The 14,508-nt window shown below is 34.6% G+C and overlaps 1 protein-coding gene across 1 annotated transcript in view; it reads left to right on the top strand.

Moving 5' to 3' along the window:
- Window positions 1-8,392: 8,392 nt before the first annotated feature.
- Window positions 8,393-14,508, top strand: part of LOC123681215 (ecdysone-inducible protein E75) — a 163,882-nt gene continuing 157,766 nt past the window's right edge. The window contains exon 1 of the mRNA XM_045619468.1: window positions 8,393-9,014. Coding sequence (XP_045475424.1) covers window positions 8,825-9,014 — 190 coding nt within the window. The 5' untranslated portion in view covers window positions 8,393-8,824. The remainder of the gene's footprint in view (window positions 9,015-14,508) is intronic.

The following is a 14,508-nucleotide window of genomic DNA, read 5'->3' as shown; positions in this document are numbered from 1 at the left end:
AATATTCAAATAAGCTTACTTCGAGAAAAATATCCCCCCCCCACAATGGATGACTCTAAGTCGAAAATACGAGAAATCGCAAATAATCACCATCACCTCTTAACCAAAATTGCCATAATCACAGAGTCCTGACCCTTCAATTTTTCTGACTCGAATATCTATGATCATATTCCGTCAATTTCACCTTTCCGGACCAATTTAACACCACCTACTTATAATTTTTCAACATTAAAAGCCAGACCATGAACAGAACTCAATAGACAATCTATCAATACATAACCTGGAGAAAATCCTCTTTCACGGAGTTTTTCGTCAGTTGCCATGCGGGTTTCTTGGATCTATGGCCAATGTCGACAAAAATCACCCCTGTTCTTAGAAATCCCTTCAATATTTAAGTGAATGATACCAAATCTGCTCCGAAATCGCGAGAGTTTCTTCAACAAGGAGCGATTGTCCAGCGATGAGTTTTTGAATCTTCAGATATTTTCATCTACCTCAGTAGACTTATTCTTATGTTTTTTTTTATCGATGGAACATACATTTAGATAGAAGAGGTTAATTCAAACGGCTTTTCTTTTCAGGTAAGTGAAATATACTGCATTTGAGAAATGATTCTTATTTCTTCGAAAGATATGTTCTTATTACAATCGTTACTGTGAAATCAGGTGCACATATCCTGAAAATTGGCAGACCCACCTATTAACCTTGAAAAAATCCTGAAGATTCCTCTTCATCCGTCAAATTCTTTCCACAAACTTCTCACCTCAGTCTCTAATCAACGTTTCTACCCCAAAACAACATTTCCAAGGTATCCAAATTGGCAACTATCATTATCAAAGCCGATAGGAATCATAAAGAACCTACTTATTATACCTTCGCAAGAACCATAACATTCTTGAAATCTAATTAGTGGGTCAGCCAGCGTTAACTTCGTCGCTTCGTGTGAACTACCCAATAAAAAAGAGCCGATGCGTCACTGCCCGAATTTTAATTGAAAGTCGAGAGAGTCATGGTCAAGGTCGTTCGGCTTATGGTCGATTGTTTCGATTCCTATCTTGAATAAATTATTTCGACGACAATTCTCACGAATTCGGTATATTCTGCTCTTGAAAACCGTAATGGATATTCATAGAATTATATTTGGCATGCCACTACTACAATCATCGAAAAATGTCGAAGAAGTTTTGTGGTTGGATATGGGTGTGTTCCAGTTTGTCAACTTGCCTTGTTTCTACCGTGAAGATAATCATCTGGAAAGTGTTGCGTTCTTTGAATTGTAATTGAGTGGGTTCTTCCTGTTTAGCTAAGGCGGGGATTCTTATATGATCTTGGCTGTGGGTACATAACATGAAATATCCTCATCTTTATTTTTAAGCTCTTGTTTTGCACGAAATCTTCAATATCAAGTCAATGCCATAAGTATTAAAAAAGGAATTTCAGCAATGTCTCAAAGACACCTTGAATTTGATCTTCAAATGTATGTCCTAGTTTTTATGTACTTTTCCTTCACATAATCTTCGAATCCATCACAATTGCTGGCGATAACGGATTTTTATATGAATGAACTTGACCTAATTTTTGGCACCTTGTCCAAAATAACAAAAATAGATCCAATTCACCAACGAAATGCGCCAAATGTTGTTACATATTATTTCGCTTTCCTTGAATCGATCTATTTTCATTTCTTCACTCAATTATTTTTGATGAGTTAAACAGACCTGGCACTAGATTTTTTTTTGTAGGGACTTTCTAATTTTAATTGGTTCGGTAGGTTCATGGTTAGTTTCAGTAAGAAAATAATTCATGTGGATATTTCAAGATATAATAAATGTAGTGAAAGATATATAATGAACAAAGAAAGGAAGAAAAATAATTTAACACCAAAAGAATTTCATTGAAATATAAAGCATTCTAACATCAAAGTTTATAGTAACACAAAATTTCTAGCCGAATAACAATTCACTCAATGAGCTCCTGGCCTGGTACACAGATGGTAACATTATTGTCATTCACTATCAAATTTGACATGAAGCGCGCGGAAATGAAAACGTCAGGGATACGATATTTCACTCAACTCGCGAGTTTTTCCACAAAGAACGCACTTCTTATGTCCCATTGTGAATAAACGTTTCATATTAACTCAAAATAAATTGAAATGAATAGCTAAATCTATCAGAAATTCAGAAAACAAACTTCAAGCGTGCCAAACGACGTGAAACAACCGATGACACTAGGAGAGCAAAAGTTGCCAAGCCTTGGATTTCAGCAGGTAGATACATAAATAATAAATCTTCTGCTTATTAAAAATTCGACAAGTGTCAACAAGGTCTTGGTTCAACTCGTTGAAATATCGCCCATGTAGCGGTTTCCAGTCTCCAACCTTTGCACTTTTTTTTTTTTTATTGTTAGGTGGTTGTATGAAACTTGCTCCTTGTGCAGTTGCACAATGTTTGGTAAACCTCTGACATACTTGTTTTGTCTTTGAAGTATGTTTATAGGCATTCTATTTATCTATGAGAAAGTGCCATGATGTCTAGCAGACCTCTGCCTCCTTTATTCCTCGGCAGTGTCTCTCAATGCTACTTCTCGGATGGTGCTTCTGTACATTTGGCATCGAAGTTCTCATTTTGCGTTGCAGGTTTTCTATATCTGTTTTGCTCCATGGAATTATACCGAAAGAGTATGTTGGATTGAATATTCATTATAATTTTTTCAGTATGTAATTAATTCATGTTAGATAATGTGATTTTAATGTTTAATTAGGCAAACATTTTTTTTGCGACTTTTTGTTTTTGTTACAGTGTAAATAAATAAATGAGTAATGTGAGAGGTGTTGATCCATTATATTTTATTCAATACCAATTCTCGAAACCATTATAATTACAAACTCCTACCACTCCACTTTTCGATGTTATAACTATAATTAAAGATGATTAGCAGAGTCCCTTTTGGATTTCTAAGAAAAGTTTTGCCAAATATTGGAGGTCGTTTGATGCTGTGAGCCTCTCTAATTGTTTCAGTATGATATCATCATCGTCCTCTACTTAGAAGATCCTCTTCTATTTTGCGCAGGAGTTATTGATCGCAAATCATTTCAATTTAACTTGGAATTGATTAGCCTTGACCTTGGTCCAAGCCGTTCATATCGTTTGGGCAAGGATTACGTGACTTTTTGATTTATAAACATCGAATTGACGGAAACATTTTTAGGAGTTTTTTTCCATTGGAAAAGCGAGCAGTCTTTTTCTTCAAATATATGTAATTTCTGAATTTCAGGCTGATTGGGTTCGAACTCATAAACATAAATACAAGCAGCATACGTCTTTTTCAGTGAGCAAATTTTGTCCCCAACATGAACTATCAAATTTGACATGAAGCGCGCGGAAATGAAAACATATCAGTGATACGATATTTCACTTAATTCGCGAGTTTCTTAATGAAGAAAGCATTTTTCATGTCCCATAGTGAATCAACATTCAACATCAACTAAAAATATATCGAGATGAATACCTAAATATATCAGAAATTCAGAAAACAAACTTCAAGCGCGCCAAACGACGTGAAACAACGGATGACATTAGGAGAGCAATAGTTGCCAAACCTTGGATTTCACTAGGAAGATACAGAAAATAAAAAATATTCTGAATATTATAAATTCGACAATTAGGAAGAATACCGGATTCCAAATATTCAAATTTGCATATTTAATCTGGAATCACTCAAATAAATATATTTCATTCAATATAATATATATTCATAACGATATACTAAAATTGTGGATTTGAAAATATATCACAATCCGACAACGTAATCCATGTTGGGGACAGGTGAGAATTGCGTATACTCCCTCTATGTATGTTTATTACTCTATGGTCAAAACCTATTCCATCAACGATTTGTTTCATAAAACTTTGAATGACCAATTAATTGATTGATTGTAGTTTGAATCCTATGGAAGTGTCAAAAATGAACTGAAATTGAGCAAAGAAATGATTAATTAATCAAGCAAATCACCAAGATGGAAAGTTTTATGAAACCCATCATATGACACAATTTATTGTATTTTGATAATTATTGAAATTGAAAACTGGGGTAGAGATCACAGATAGATTTCATTCTCTATGTTATCAAAATAGTTGCGTAATTGTCATTCCATAACAAGTGATTTACTCAGAGAATTCAGTCAAAATGCTTACGAAACCAGGTGAAGTAGAATTATTATTACATATATCAAGTGATAACATTCGAGGAATGAAATTAGAAGTCAGTTGCAGGTGAGTGAAACAAATGTTCATGCAGAATTTCGTGATAGTGTAAGTACTGAATAAAGAAATGTTTGTAAAATTTCTATATCCCAAAATCTATAATTCTGATTCATTCGAATATTCAGCTATGTATCTTTTAAGAAAATAAAGTATTCTGATCCAATTACTACCTGAACCACAGAATATCTCTCGGAGAAAATATCGATTTGTTTATAATTTGAAAGGAGTAGGTACCTATTGAATAAAAATGCGACAAGAAGAAGCAGTATTAACAACAATTCGTAAATTTCAATAAAATGATGGATTCAATCAAAAATAAGATATTTGAAAGCAGAATATCCTTATATGATTCAACGTTCGTAAATAATGGGATATGGAAAAACGAAAAATTTAACCTTCCATGAATGTAGGTATATTGTTATTGTTTGATATTGAAGTAGCTGGTATCTGATTATTATTTTTTGATGATTTATTATCGTGGACCGTATACTAGTGAATATATTATCTATTTTAAATTGGATATAATATAAATAATAGTTGCTGTTTTTTGGAATGGTTTAATTGTATATGAAAATTGAAATATGAATCGACTGGTTTTTAACATAATATTCAGTTATAATCTAATAATGCTCTGAGTGTTATGAAATTACCATTGTCATCTAAGACATTACAAGTACATAATTGAAGTAAAAGAACCTTATTATTAGGATTAGGAGAGGCAATCAAATTAGGATTTGCATTTACCACAGTGTTTACTTGGGAAGATGATGAAGGTGTATCATTATTATTAATATTCATATGCAACAAAGTACATATTGTGTTTCCTATTCTTACAGATAGAGCATGGAACAAGTTTACATTGAATGTTGGTATGTACAACAGTAGCGGATCTAGGTAGCGATGATGCTTCGTCTTCGTCAACTCATGTTGAAAAATGGAAAAAAAAATCCCTTCTGTATAACTTTCATATGAATTCGGTACTATGCCCCTCCTTGAAGAAATACTGGATCCGCCACTGATGAACAGTGCGTAAACAATTTTCGCATGAATTTGAAGTCCTTGACCTTCTGAATTCGAATATAAACAGGCAATTTAAGAAAATTGGAGGATCTATGTATTGTATGCCTTTCTTTTTTGTAGTGGTTACAAAAACCTTTATTTTTCGCCGAGAAGAACACATGTAAATTATTATTTTTACGTGAAGGAGAATCGAGTTTGTGTCGATTATTTTTATTTCTTGAATCCAGTGACACGTTCAAGCATTGTAAACATCTGATGCATTGAATAAGAAATTGGTAAATTCGTATAAGGTTGGTATATCATTTTCGTATTTCAATTCTTTCCATTGTTTACCTAATTTATTTGCCGATACGTGAATGTTGAAAAGGTCATATTGATCTTCCTTTCATGAATTTGATGCATCTAGCGTTATTGAATGGTTTCAAGAGTCTTCCGAAAGTTTGAATAACCTTCTTCTTTCAAAGAAAAAATATACAAAAGTTTCGTAGGAACAATTATTCAAGAATTATCACAGATGCCTCTGCAATTGAATTTAAATTTTCTCTCTAAACAACACTAATGAATCCGTTGCATTAATTATTCACATGAAAGTCTGACCTTTCCTGCTGAATTGTTTATTTTCAGTACATGTACTACCATTGATCATTTGGGAATTATTTGTTCTTGGTGTAATATACCCATTAATTGAAAGGATGTATCTATCGAAAGAGAAGGAAAACATCGAAATGAATCTCCTTTATTTGGAATCTAGTAGAAATCCCTGTCAAACCGTTTATCTTGATAGGCAGAGCGTTTTCCATCTGTTTAGCAAGTAATTGGACAATTTACCATTAAAATTTCATGTGAATGATAAATGGAATGAATACATAATGGTCGTTTAGACGGAAAATTTGAATTCGATTACATAGCCATCTATGACGAATTGTGAAAAATTGTTCGTACAAATTTTTTTTCGTAGAATACCGATCTGCTATAAAAACAGGGGATCTTATTCGAAATTCCAAAGATGACCCTCCTTCCCACAGAAAGATGAAGGAAATGGAAGAGGTTGCGGCATAAGTGTACTTCCTCCTCAAAATAATATACTTTTTATAATATTTTTCAGAGCACTTTTCATAATAATTATTGACCTTAGACCTTGGCATGTCTTATACATCAATGTATGTCTGACAAAATTAATGAATATTATTATCATTATCATTATTATTATTATGTGCAAAAAAATGCAACAAGTTGATAGTTGGCCGTAGAAACATAATCCATCTTCTCTCATTGGAGTTAAAATAAATATGAAGAATAAAAAAAAACTCTCTATGTCGACTTCAAGTCTTTCATCGAAATGACTACATATGTTTTCAACACTGCTTGTGTTTTTTTGAATTGGTAGGGCCTAAAAATGATCTCTTGAGAGATCGAAACATATGTAGCTCTTTCAACGGAAGACTTGGAGTTCACATAGAGAGTTTTTTCTTTCTCCTTGATATTTGTAAAATTTGAAGTCTCATAATTTTCTTATTTCCCGCTCAATTTTCAAAATGTTTCCAACAAGCTGTAGATAAAATTATTAATTTTTATTTGCGCATTCCGTCATTTGTGGAATGCTGGCTCATGAGTCATTATACAAGATAAATTAAAAGGTTGTTGTCAAACCCTAATTTTGAAACAAATGTACCGTGGAATAATTGCGAGGTTAAATCCATTGAAATTACCAATATTCATCAAGAATTCTTAATTTACAACATTTTATTTTCTGATGAATGCCGTTAAGTTTTAAGTGGACTAGTTCGTTCTTAAGAGAGACATGAACTTGACATCAACGGTTATTTATAGAAATGTAATTTTGTTAAGAGATAACTATGCTCGTTGTTGCCTTCATCTTCATCCCATCTAATTAACCTGCATAATAACTTATAAGCTAGCAATCAACAAAATTATGAATACGCAAGATGAAATTCATAATTTTATCTAAAGTTTGCTGAAAAAGTTTTGGAATTAAAACGTTGGAAATAAAAACTACGAATCTTCCAATTTTACCAAATATGAACTTGTTGCGTTTTTCTGCACCTGAGTGTATACTTTCAACAACTGCCAATATTCGTAAGTAATTGCACAAGTGCATCAAAATTACCGATAATTTTGCATGACAGCGTGTTGTCATAAAAACTGCATGAGTTCATTTTCATTTTTGGAGAAAGAGCCCGACACTGAAGGTTCATTTCTCCAAAAATGAAATTGACCGAATGCAGTTTTTCAAAGAAAACACGCTGGAATGCGAAATTATCCGGTCATTTTGATGCACGAGTGTAATTCGGGGGAATATTTCCCGAATAAACTGTTACATTACCTGTCAAACTGATTTAGAATGGAATTGCCATAGATTCGAACTGTGTTAGATGCATAGAAACTAAGCATCTATGAACAGAACAATTATCGCAGTGCAGTTTCGCTGTAATTTTCGATAATTGTTCTCCATATACATAGAATTTTTGACAGGAGGGAAATATTCTGTGATAGTGAACTGTTGTCAAACCAAAGTGTGAAATTTACGATCTTTTTCGCCCATAAACTTTCTGGGTCAAGTTCTTTCCAATTTCAACCAGCCAGTCCCCTACATTTTATGCGATCAACGCTACCAAGCAATCAAATATCGAGATGATAAGCATCAATAGCACCTGCGAGAGCGACCTAGGAGCCAACGAAAAAGAACACAGCGTAGAAACGAGAGTACGATCGCTCACTCATGCATAAAACCATGATCTAAGACACTTCAAGTGTGTCAGTGAAAGTGGTACTTTCGTTTTCTCTGGGCCCCACAGAGGAATCTCGACCAGCATTAAAAAATCTATGCTCGCGAGCGGGTCGCCATTCGACCCGATCTGAACCTGACACATGTCAGGGCGTGATCAATGATAAATAGTGACAATTCAAGAGCAATCGCCAACAGCAGAGATCAACAACAAAACGCTTCGCAAAAGACAGAAATAGAGGGAGAGAGAACGAGTACGACCTGAGATCGATAAGCTCGGTCGGCCGAGTTCAGTTGCCTCGTTCAAGGACAAGGCCAACTGAACGCGCTTGATCGAGGCGCGAACCAGCCGACTGAGAGCTCATTCCACATCGAACTGTTCTAACCCTGCGTCCGCTGCAGCGTTCTCTCACAGCGTCTAAGCCCGCGGAGTTCAAGCCCAGAGTTCGGTGACAGTTCACCCCTTCGAGAGGGAGGCTAATATCAGAAGTGCATGTTCCAGACAGACTGTGGGACGTCGAGGGGTGCAGCGCACGCGCTTCCCTCCGATTTTACTTCAAAGTGCATTTTCAGTTTCACTTTCATTCATCCCCGCGATCTTCAACAACACGTACACGTGATATGCCTCTGTGACTTACGTTGTTCTCGTCGTATCTCTCTATGACCGTTCGTGTCTGTGTTCTGTTTACGAGTTATGTTGACAGCTGAACTTTGCGTTGTTTTCACTTTCTGTGAACTGACAACTGTCAAATAGGATTTTTTTTTTTTTTCATGTGTTTACTTTGTTTGTAAGATGCAAACTGCTGCTATTGTGTACAAGACTGACATTAAAGAGTTCAGGATTTCTTCAGGTGCTATTGTTTCGTCTACGTCTTCTCCTGGATCGTCAGCAATGAGACCACCACCGCCTCCGCCGCCACCAAAGATGAAAATTTTAGTTGACAACAAACTTGAGGAACCTTCTTCGTCTATTCCTGACCTAGGTAAGTCTCCCAACTTTCACCACCAAACAACCTCCAAATCTCACTTATTATTCATTCATGCAAATCTCAAGAAAATTCGGCTATACTTCCCATTTTTTTGCAAGACCTTGAGAGCGTAGTTCAAGGGTAATAGAAACCCGTTTGGGTTTCCTGATCTACGCCATTGACATTCGGTGCGACCTACCCAAAATGTCGAATTTTTGTGGTATGACCGGTTGGTTTTTCGAGTACAAAAAATCTAACCCAATCCAGTGGGAGTTAGAGATAATTTTACCAGGCTTGAAGTTTTGCGATAACAAGGTTATTATCAGGAGAAGTGTTTGTAGATGCTGGTATAATGGAACTCGTTTTCAATCTCTTCTTGACCTATTCTCGATTGCTCATTATCGCAGATGGAATATTTGGCTATTATCAGTTTTTGTATATCAAGATACTCTCTGTTTAATTAATCAGTTTATGAAATGAAACAAAATTTGGAAAGCCTATAAGCAATTTTTCGATTTATAATTGTAAATATATACAGCACGTCAATTGTAAACATTTTGCTTTTTTACCAAGGCAATACGTATAAACTCCAAATGTTAATTCATTCGGATTAGAATGAAACAAATGAACAATGAAACAATGTTGAGATTAATGTTTATATCAGTCTTAGACAGCACTGAGTATTGATCAAGTAAAAACTTGCTTGAAAGGAATTTCGTCGCTAAGTTGGTACAACTGATCTATATATACTCATGCTGAGTTAGTTTGTTGACAGTGCGCCATTTTGTCAGTTCATCTCGAGTATGTTCTGCATTTTTGGAATTGGATAAAAATACTGAATGTAGAATCTTAATTTTGAATTGCAAAGGAAATTCTCTTCTCCTGAACGCAAGAGCAGTCGTGGATTTTTTACCATTATAAAGAATTTCTGTCTGAAATCTTATTGAACCACTGTAATAATGTAATATGGTTTGGCTTTTTTCTATATCTGTATTTTCACGTTGAGGCAACTGTTTTCAGTCAATAGAAGATGCAGTAAAATCGAGAGTAAAATACATTAAATTTTGATAAATTTTTGTCAAATCGCTGGTACATGTTTTTCCCATGAAAACTGCTTAATCAAATGTTGAATGTTGACATACAAGCTTGACGTAATAATATCACTTTTCAAAAATACTACTAGTAGTAGCATTACTACTACTAGTAGTAATACTGGAAGTATGGTTGGAAAGATCAGAAGATAATGTAACTGTTACAACTCATACATTACACCAAAACTTAATGGAGATATTCAGAGTTCCATCCAAGTTCAATTCAGAGATGTCAGTCGAAAATTAACATCTACTTCAACTTTTAGGGCCTCATTTAGTATATTATTCGATTGATTGTCATAATTAAATAGATGTTAGCGTTAGTGTACTACACAATCTTCAGCATCGTTCATCGAACTCACTTGTTATGTTTGTTATTACTTAAGTATAGAAGTGAATCTTTGAAGCACGCGCAATGTGCTCAACGTTACAAGTACTAGTACACGTGCTTCATATACTATTTTTATTACACCTGCGTCATATACATATTCGATAACAATGCTGAAGTGAATTTTAAATCAAAATAATGTTCTTTCCAATTCGTGTCGACAAGCTTATTTGACAGTTCATAAAATTAATAGGTAATTACAAATTGGTTTACAAGTCAAGGAGAACTGATATCCGCTTTTTTTGGTTTAAGGAACAAGGGATGATACGAGGGGGTAACCACTTCCGAAATCGATGTAATTCTGAAACACGAAATCCCGAAATCATCATCCGAAATCCCGAAATCGCCACCGAAATCACGAAATCATCTCCGAAATCCCGAAATCGCTACCGAAATCACGAAATCGCTGTCGAAATCCCGAAATCGCTACCGAAATCCCGCAATCGCTGTCGAAATCTCGCAATCGCTGTCGAAATCTCGCAATCGCCGCGCCGTCGAAATCACATTTCTCGCAATCAATGGAGTGTGCGCACAGGCATAGGCACTGACCTATTCCATCTCGCGCGTGCGTGCTATCGATGCTCTACGTTCGTTATACCCAGTATTTTATATTCAAGTCAGGTTATAGTTTTACCGCGATTTTCGAGTGAATAAAGTACTTTTTCAGAAAAAGTGTGTGAATTAATGATAAAATAAGTATTGAAAATTCCTCATTTCAAATGAGTCTATCGATTAAATAGAACTAATGCATCAAATGATTGCCTGTATCAAAAATGAAATTCACAAATACGAATGTCGAGCAAATAGTTCGCAGGGTATTTCCATACTTTATATACAGAGTTTTTCAAAATTCAGAAATAAGATTTTTGGGGTTACCTATATTCTTCAGGTCAAAATAAGTCGCAATTTCTGTTACCGAGTTTCGTCACCAATATACAGAGCGTTGAAGATTTCATTCTGTTTTGAATAGTTTCAAAGATATTTTATTTAAAAGCTAGCATACATTCGAGCATGCGTTTTAGGATTTACATCCAGTTTGCCGAGTGATTTCGACGAGGATTTCGATAACGTGCATAGGAAGGGAAAGTTTTTTTCGTCCACTGAACTTTTTTGTGGTGCGCTGCTGGGGATTCTGAAATACAAAATATTTTTTCGGCAACCGTCCGGGAAGTGCTCACTTCCCGGACGCTTTTTCTCTGAGAAAGTAGCATTTCCCGGCCTAGTCCGGAAAGTACGTACTTCCCGGACTAGGCCGGAAAAGAATCATAGAATCCATAGATAGATAGATAGATAATTTATTGATGCTCTTTTACAAAAATTCATTGTATTGCACACATAGAAACCGAGATAACGGCTGACAGTTCATATGAAATTAGTTGTCAAAAATTTGTATGTTTTTTGATCGCAATCGCAATAAAATATGAAAAGCAGCAGCGATAGTGTTATTTTACATGGTAGCCGAAAAAATATTGTACGCAACACGCCCGAAAATGGTTTTTTTGGACTCACAGACTTCCAGGACTCGCTTACGCTCGTCCTGGAATTTTGTCTATTCGTCCAAAAAAACCCTATTTTCCGGACTTGTTACGTTAATTACTATTTTTTTTTTTATACATTTCTTGTTCCCTGTAATTTTTGCCTTTCTGTGAAGGTTATTGGGAATCATTTATTTATTGAATTCTGTTTATGATCTTGATTGCAGGTTTCCTTACATATTACGTGAAAAATAAAAAATCTAACGGAACTTGAGTTTTAATGAAAGCGAGAATGAAATTATCTGTATATCGGTAACGAACATCTCGATATACATCTCAGCTAGCATCTCAGTGGTATCGAAATATTTGCTGACATGTGTTTATGGACATAGTCTACTTCGAGGTCTACTTTTTTCCTTGAAATATTGATGCTGAATTTCGAGACATATCAATACAGAGTGTTCTTTAATTGGAGGTTCAAACGAAAATGACAGATTTCTTGAATCATTTTAGGAAAAAATGGTCCATAAATATAGGCCCGTAAACGCTTCGTTTTCGAGATACAGGGTGTTAAAGTTAAATTTTTTCAAGTTTTCTTATAGCACCCCCCTTTCACAAGATATACAGGGTGTTCCATAATATATGCGCAGGACTTGAGGATGTGATAGCTCGACAAAAATATGAAAAATAGTTTTTATTAACTTACCCTCAAAAATGCACCATTTTCGAGATACAGGTTGTTGAAAATGAAAAAAATCGTTTTTTGCGAATATTTTCGGAACCTTTTATCGTACAGAAACCAGCTTCAGTAAGCATTGTTCACGAGTTCGATTGTTCAGTTGTTCAGAAAATAATTTTGAATTTTTAACCTGTAGTTTTTGACGTTTCAAAAAAAGTTTAACAGCAAAGACCATGTTATTCAATATAAAAGTTGATTTTTCTCGAAAACGGCCGACTAGCGTATGACTAACGTAACCAAATATGTAAATGTCGATTACAAAATCAAAAAGACTGCTTAACTCAGGATAGAAGGATTTCCTTATATTTTTTATAGAATGTATCTGTTTTTGTTAGGAATATTTATATATAAAATTTCAACATTTTTAGGAATCATTAAAAAAAAAAAGAGCTTGTCACCTTTCAGTAATGGTGATGATAAAGTCTTTTTTCATACCTCCAATATTTTCAAGTAATAAAAAGTTTCTCGCAAAAATCATTCGAAATCCCTTGAAATCACCATGATTTCCGAAATCGATGTAACTTTTTCACTTTTTGAGTGATTACTCGCTTGGTTTTTCCTTTCAATAAATAAATATTGAAATTAATAATTTTCTAAATTATATAATTACCAGTACCAAGAAATCATTTCTGATCATCCGAAATCACCCGAAATCCTCCGAAATCGCTCGAAATCCTCCGAAATCGCTCGAAATCCTCCGAAATCGCCCGAAATCCTTCGAAATCGTGCGAAATCCCCCGAAATCCTTCGAAATCGTGCGAAATCGCCCGAAATCCTCGGAAATCATCATGATTTCCGAAATCGATGTAATTTTTTCACGGAGTGATTACCCCCTCGGGATGATAATAGTTTCTTTATACAAGAATTGGGTTAAATGAATGTTTATTCATGAGCCTAAAGGGTGAGTTGGTTAGTTTATTTGAATGAATTAGTTTATTACTGATTGAATATCATCACTTGTATACAAAATTTTATCCCGTTTTGATGATGGCTTAATTGATATGAGGACTTTGAGTACTTGATTGCAATTGTCAAAAACAAACATTCAGACACGTATTTAAAAAAAAAATGATGATTGCATAATAGAAGAAGTAAATGAGCCCGTAGAAACTTTTTTAGTAGTGAAATCGAAATTTTTGTATGGGAAGTAATACCCAAGGTGTCAACGAAAAAATTCGTTTTGACATATTATATTCTAAGCGATTCAAGAAAGTTAAATTTTTATCTTCATGGTTTTGGTTCTGAAATAAACTATAGATACAGGGTTTTTCAATGTGGGGTTTTATTTTGATATTAAATAAAAACGACTGTATGACACATAGTGCCGTTTTGTTGAAAATAAACGTCGTCCACATCAATATCTTTCAATTTAGGACATTTATGAGGAATCAATAAACATGGGTTATGGCAGCAATATTTTTAGTTGTTCTTGAAGCACAAGGTTTCGATTATTCGAATCACTAACTTGCGCTAACAGCTCAAATTTTTCCACCAGTTTTACTATTGCCAGCGTCTGAGAAGGTGCTTCAGGACGACCCAAAAAACTTTAGTTTTTCGGACTGTCACTGCAAAATTTTCATTATTTTTGTAGTGGATTTTAACAATTTCAATGGGTTGTATCGTTCTATTTTTAGTAATGGCGTAGTTTCTACCTGTCAAATGTCAAAAGACGACAGATTCAAAAGTGACGCCTGCCCAGATAGTGGACTATTCAGAATGAAACATCTCATTGGAGATCCCTTTATAAGCAAATTTTTCCAAGTCACTTCCTTTTTGTAGCAACATGACGGGTGTTTTTTTCGAGGTATATAACTTT

This window comes from Harmonia axyridis, chromosome 5 (assembly GCF_914767665.1).
Source record: "Harmonia axyridis chromosome 5, icHarAxyr1.1, whole genome shotgun sequence".
Classification (NCBI taxonomy): Eukaryota; Metazoa; Arthropoda; class Insecta; order Coleoptera; family Coccinellidae; genus Harmonia; species Harmonia axyridis.
This window is presented reverse-complemented; position numbering and strand designations above follow the sequence as displayed.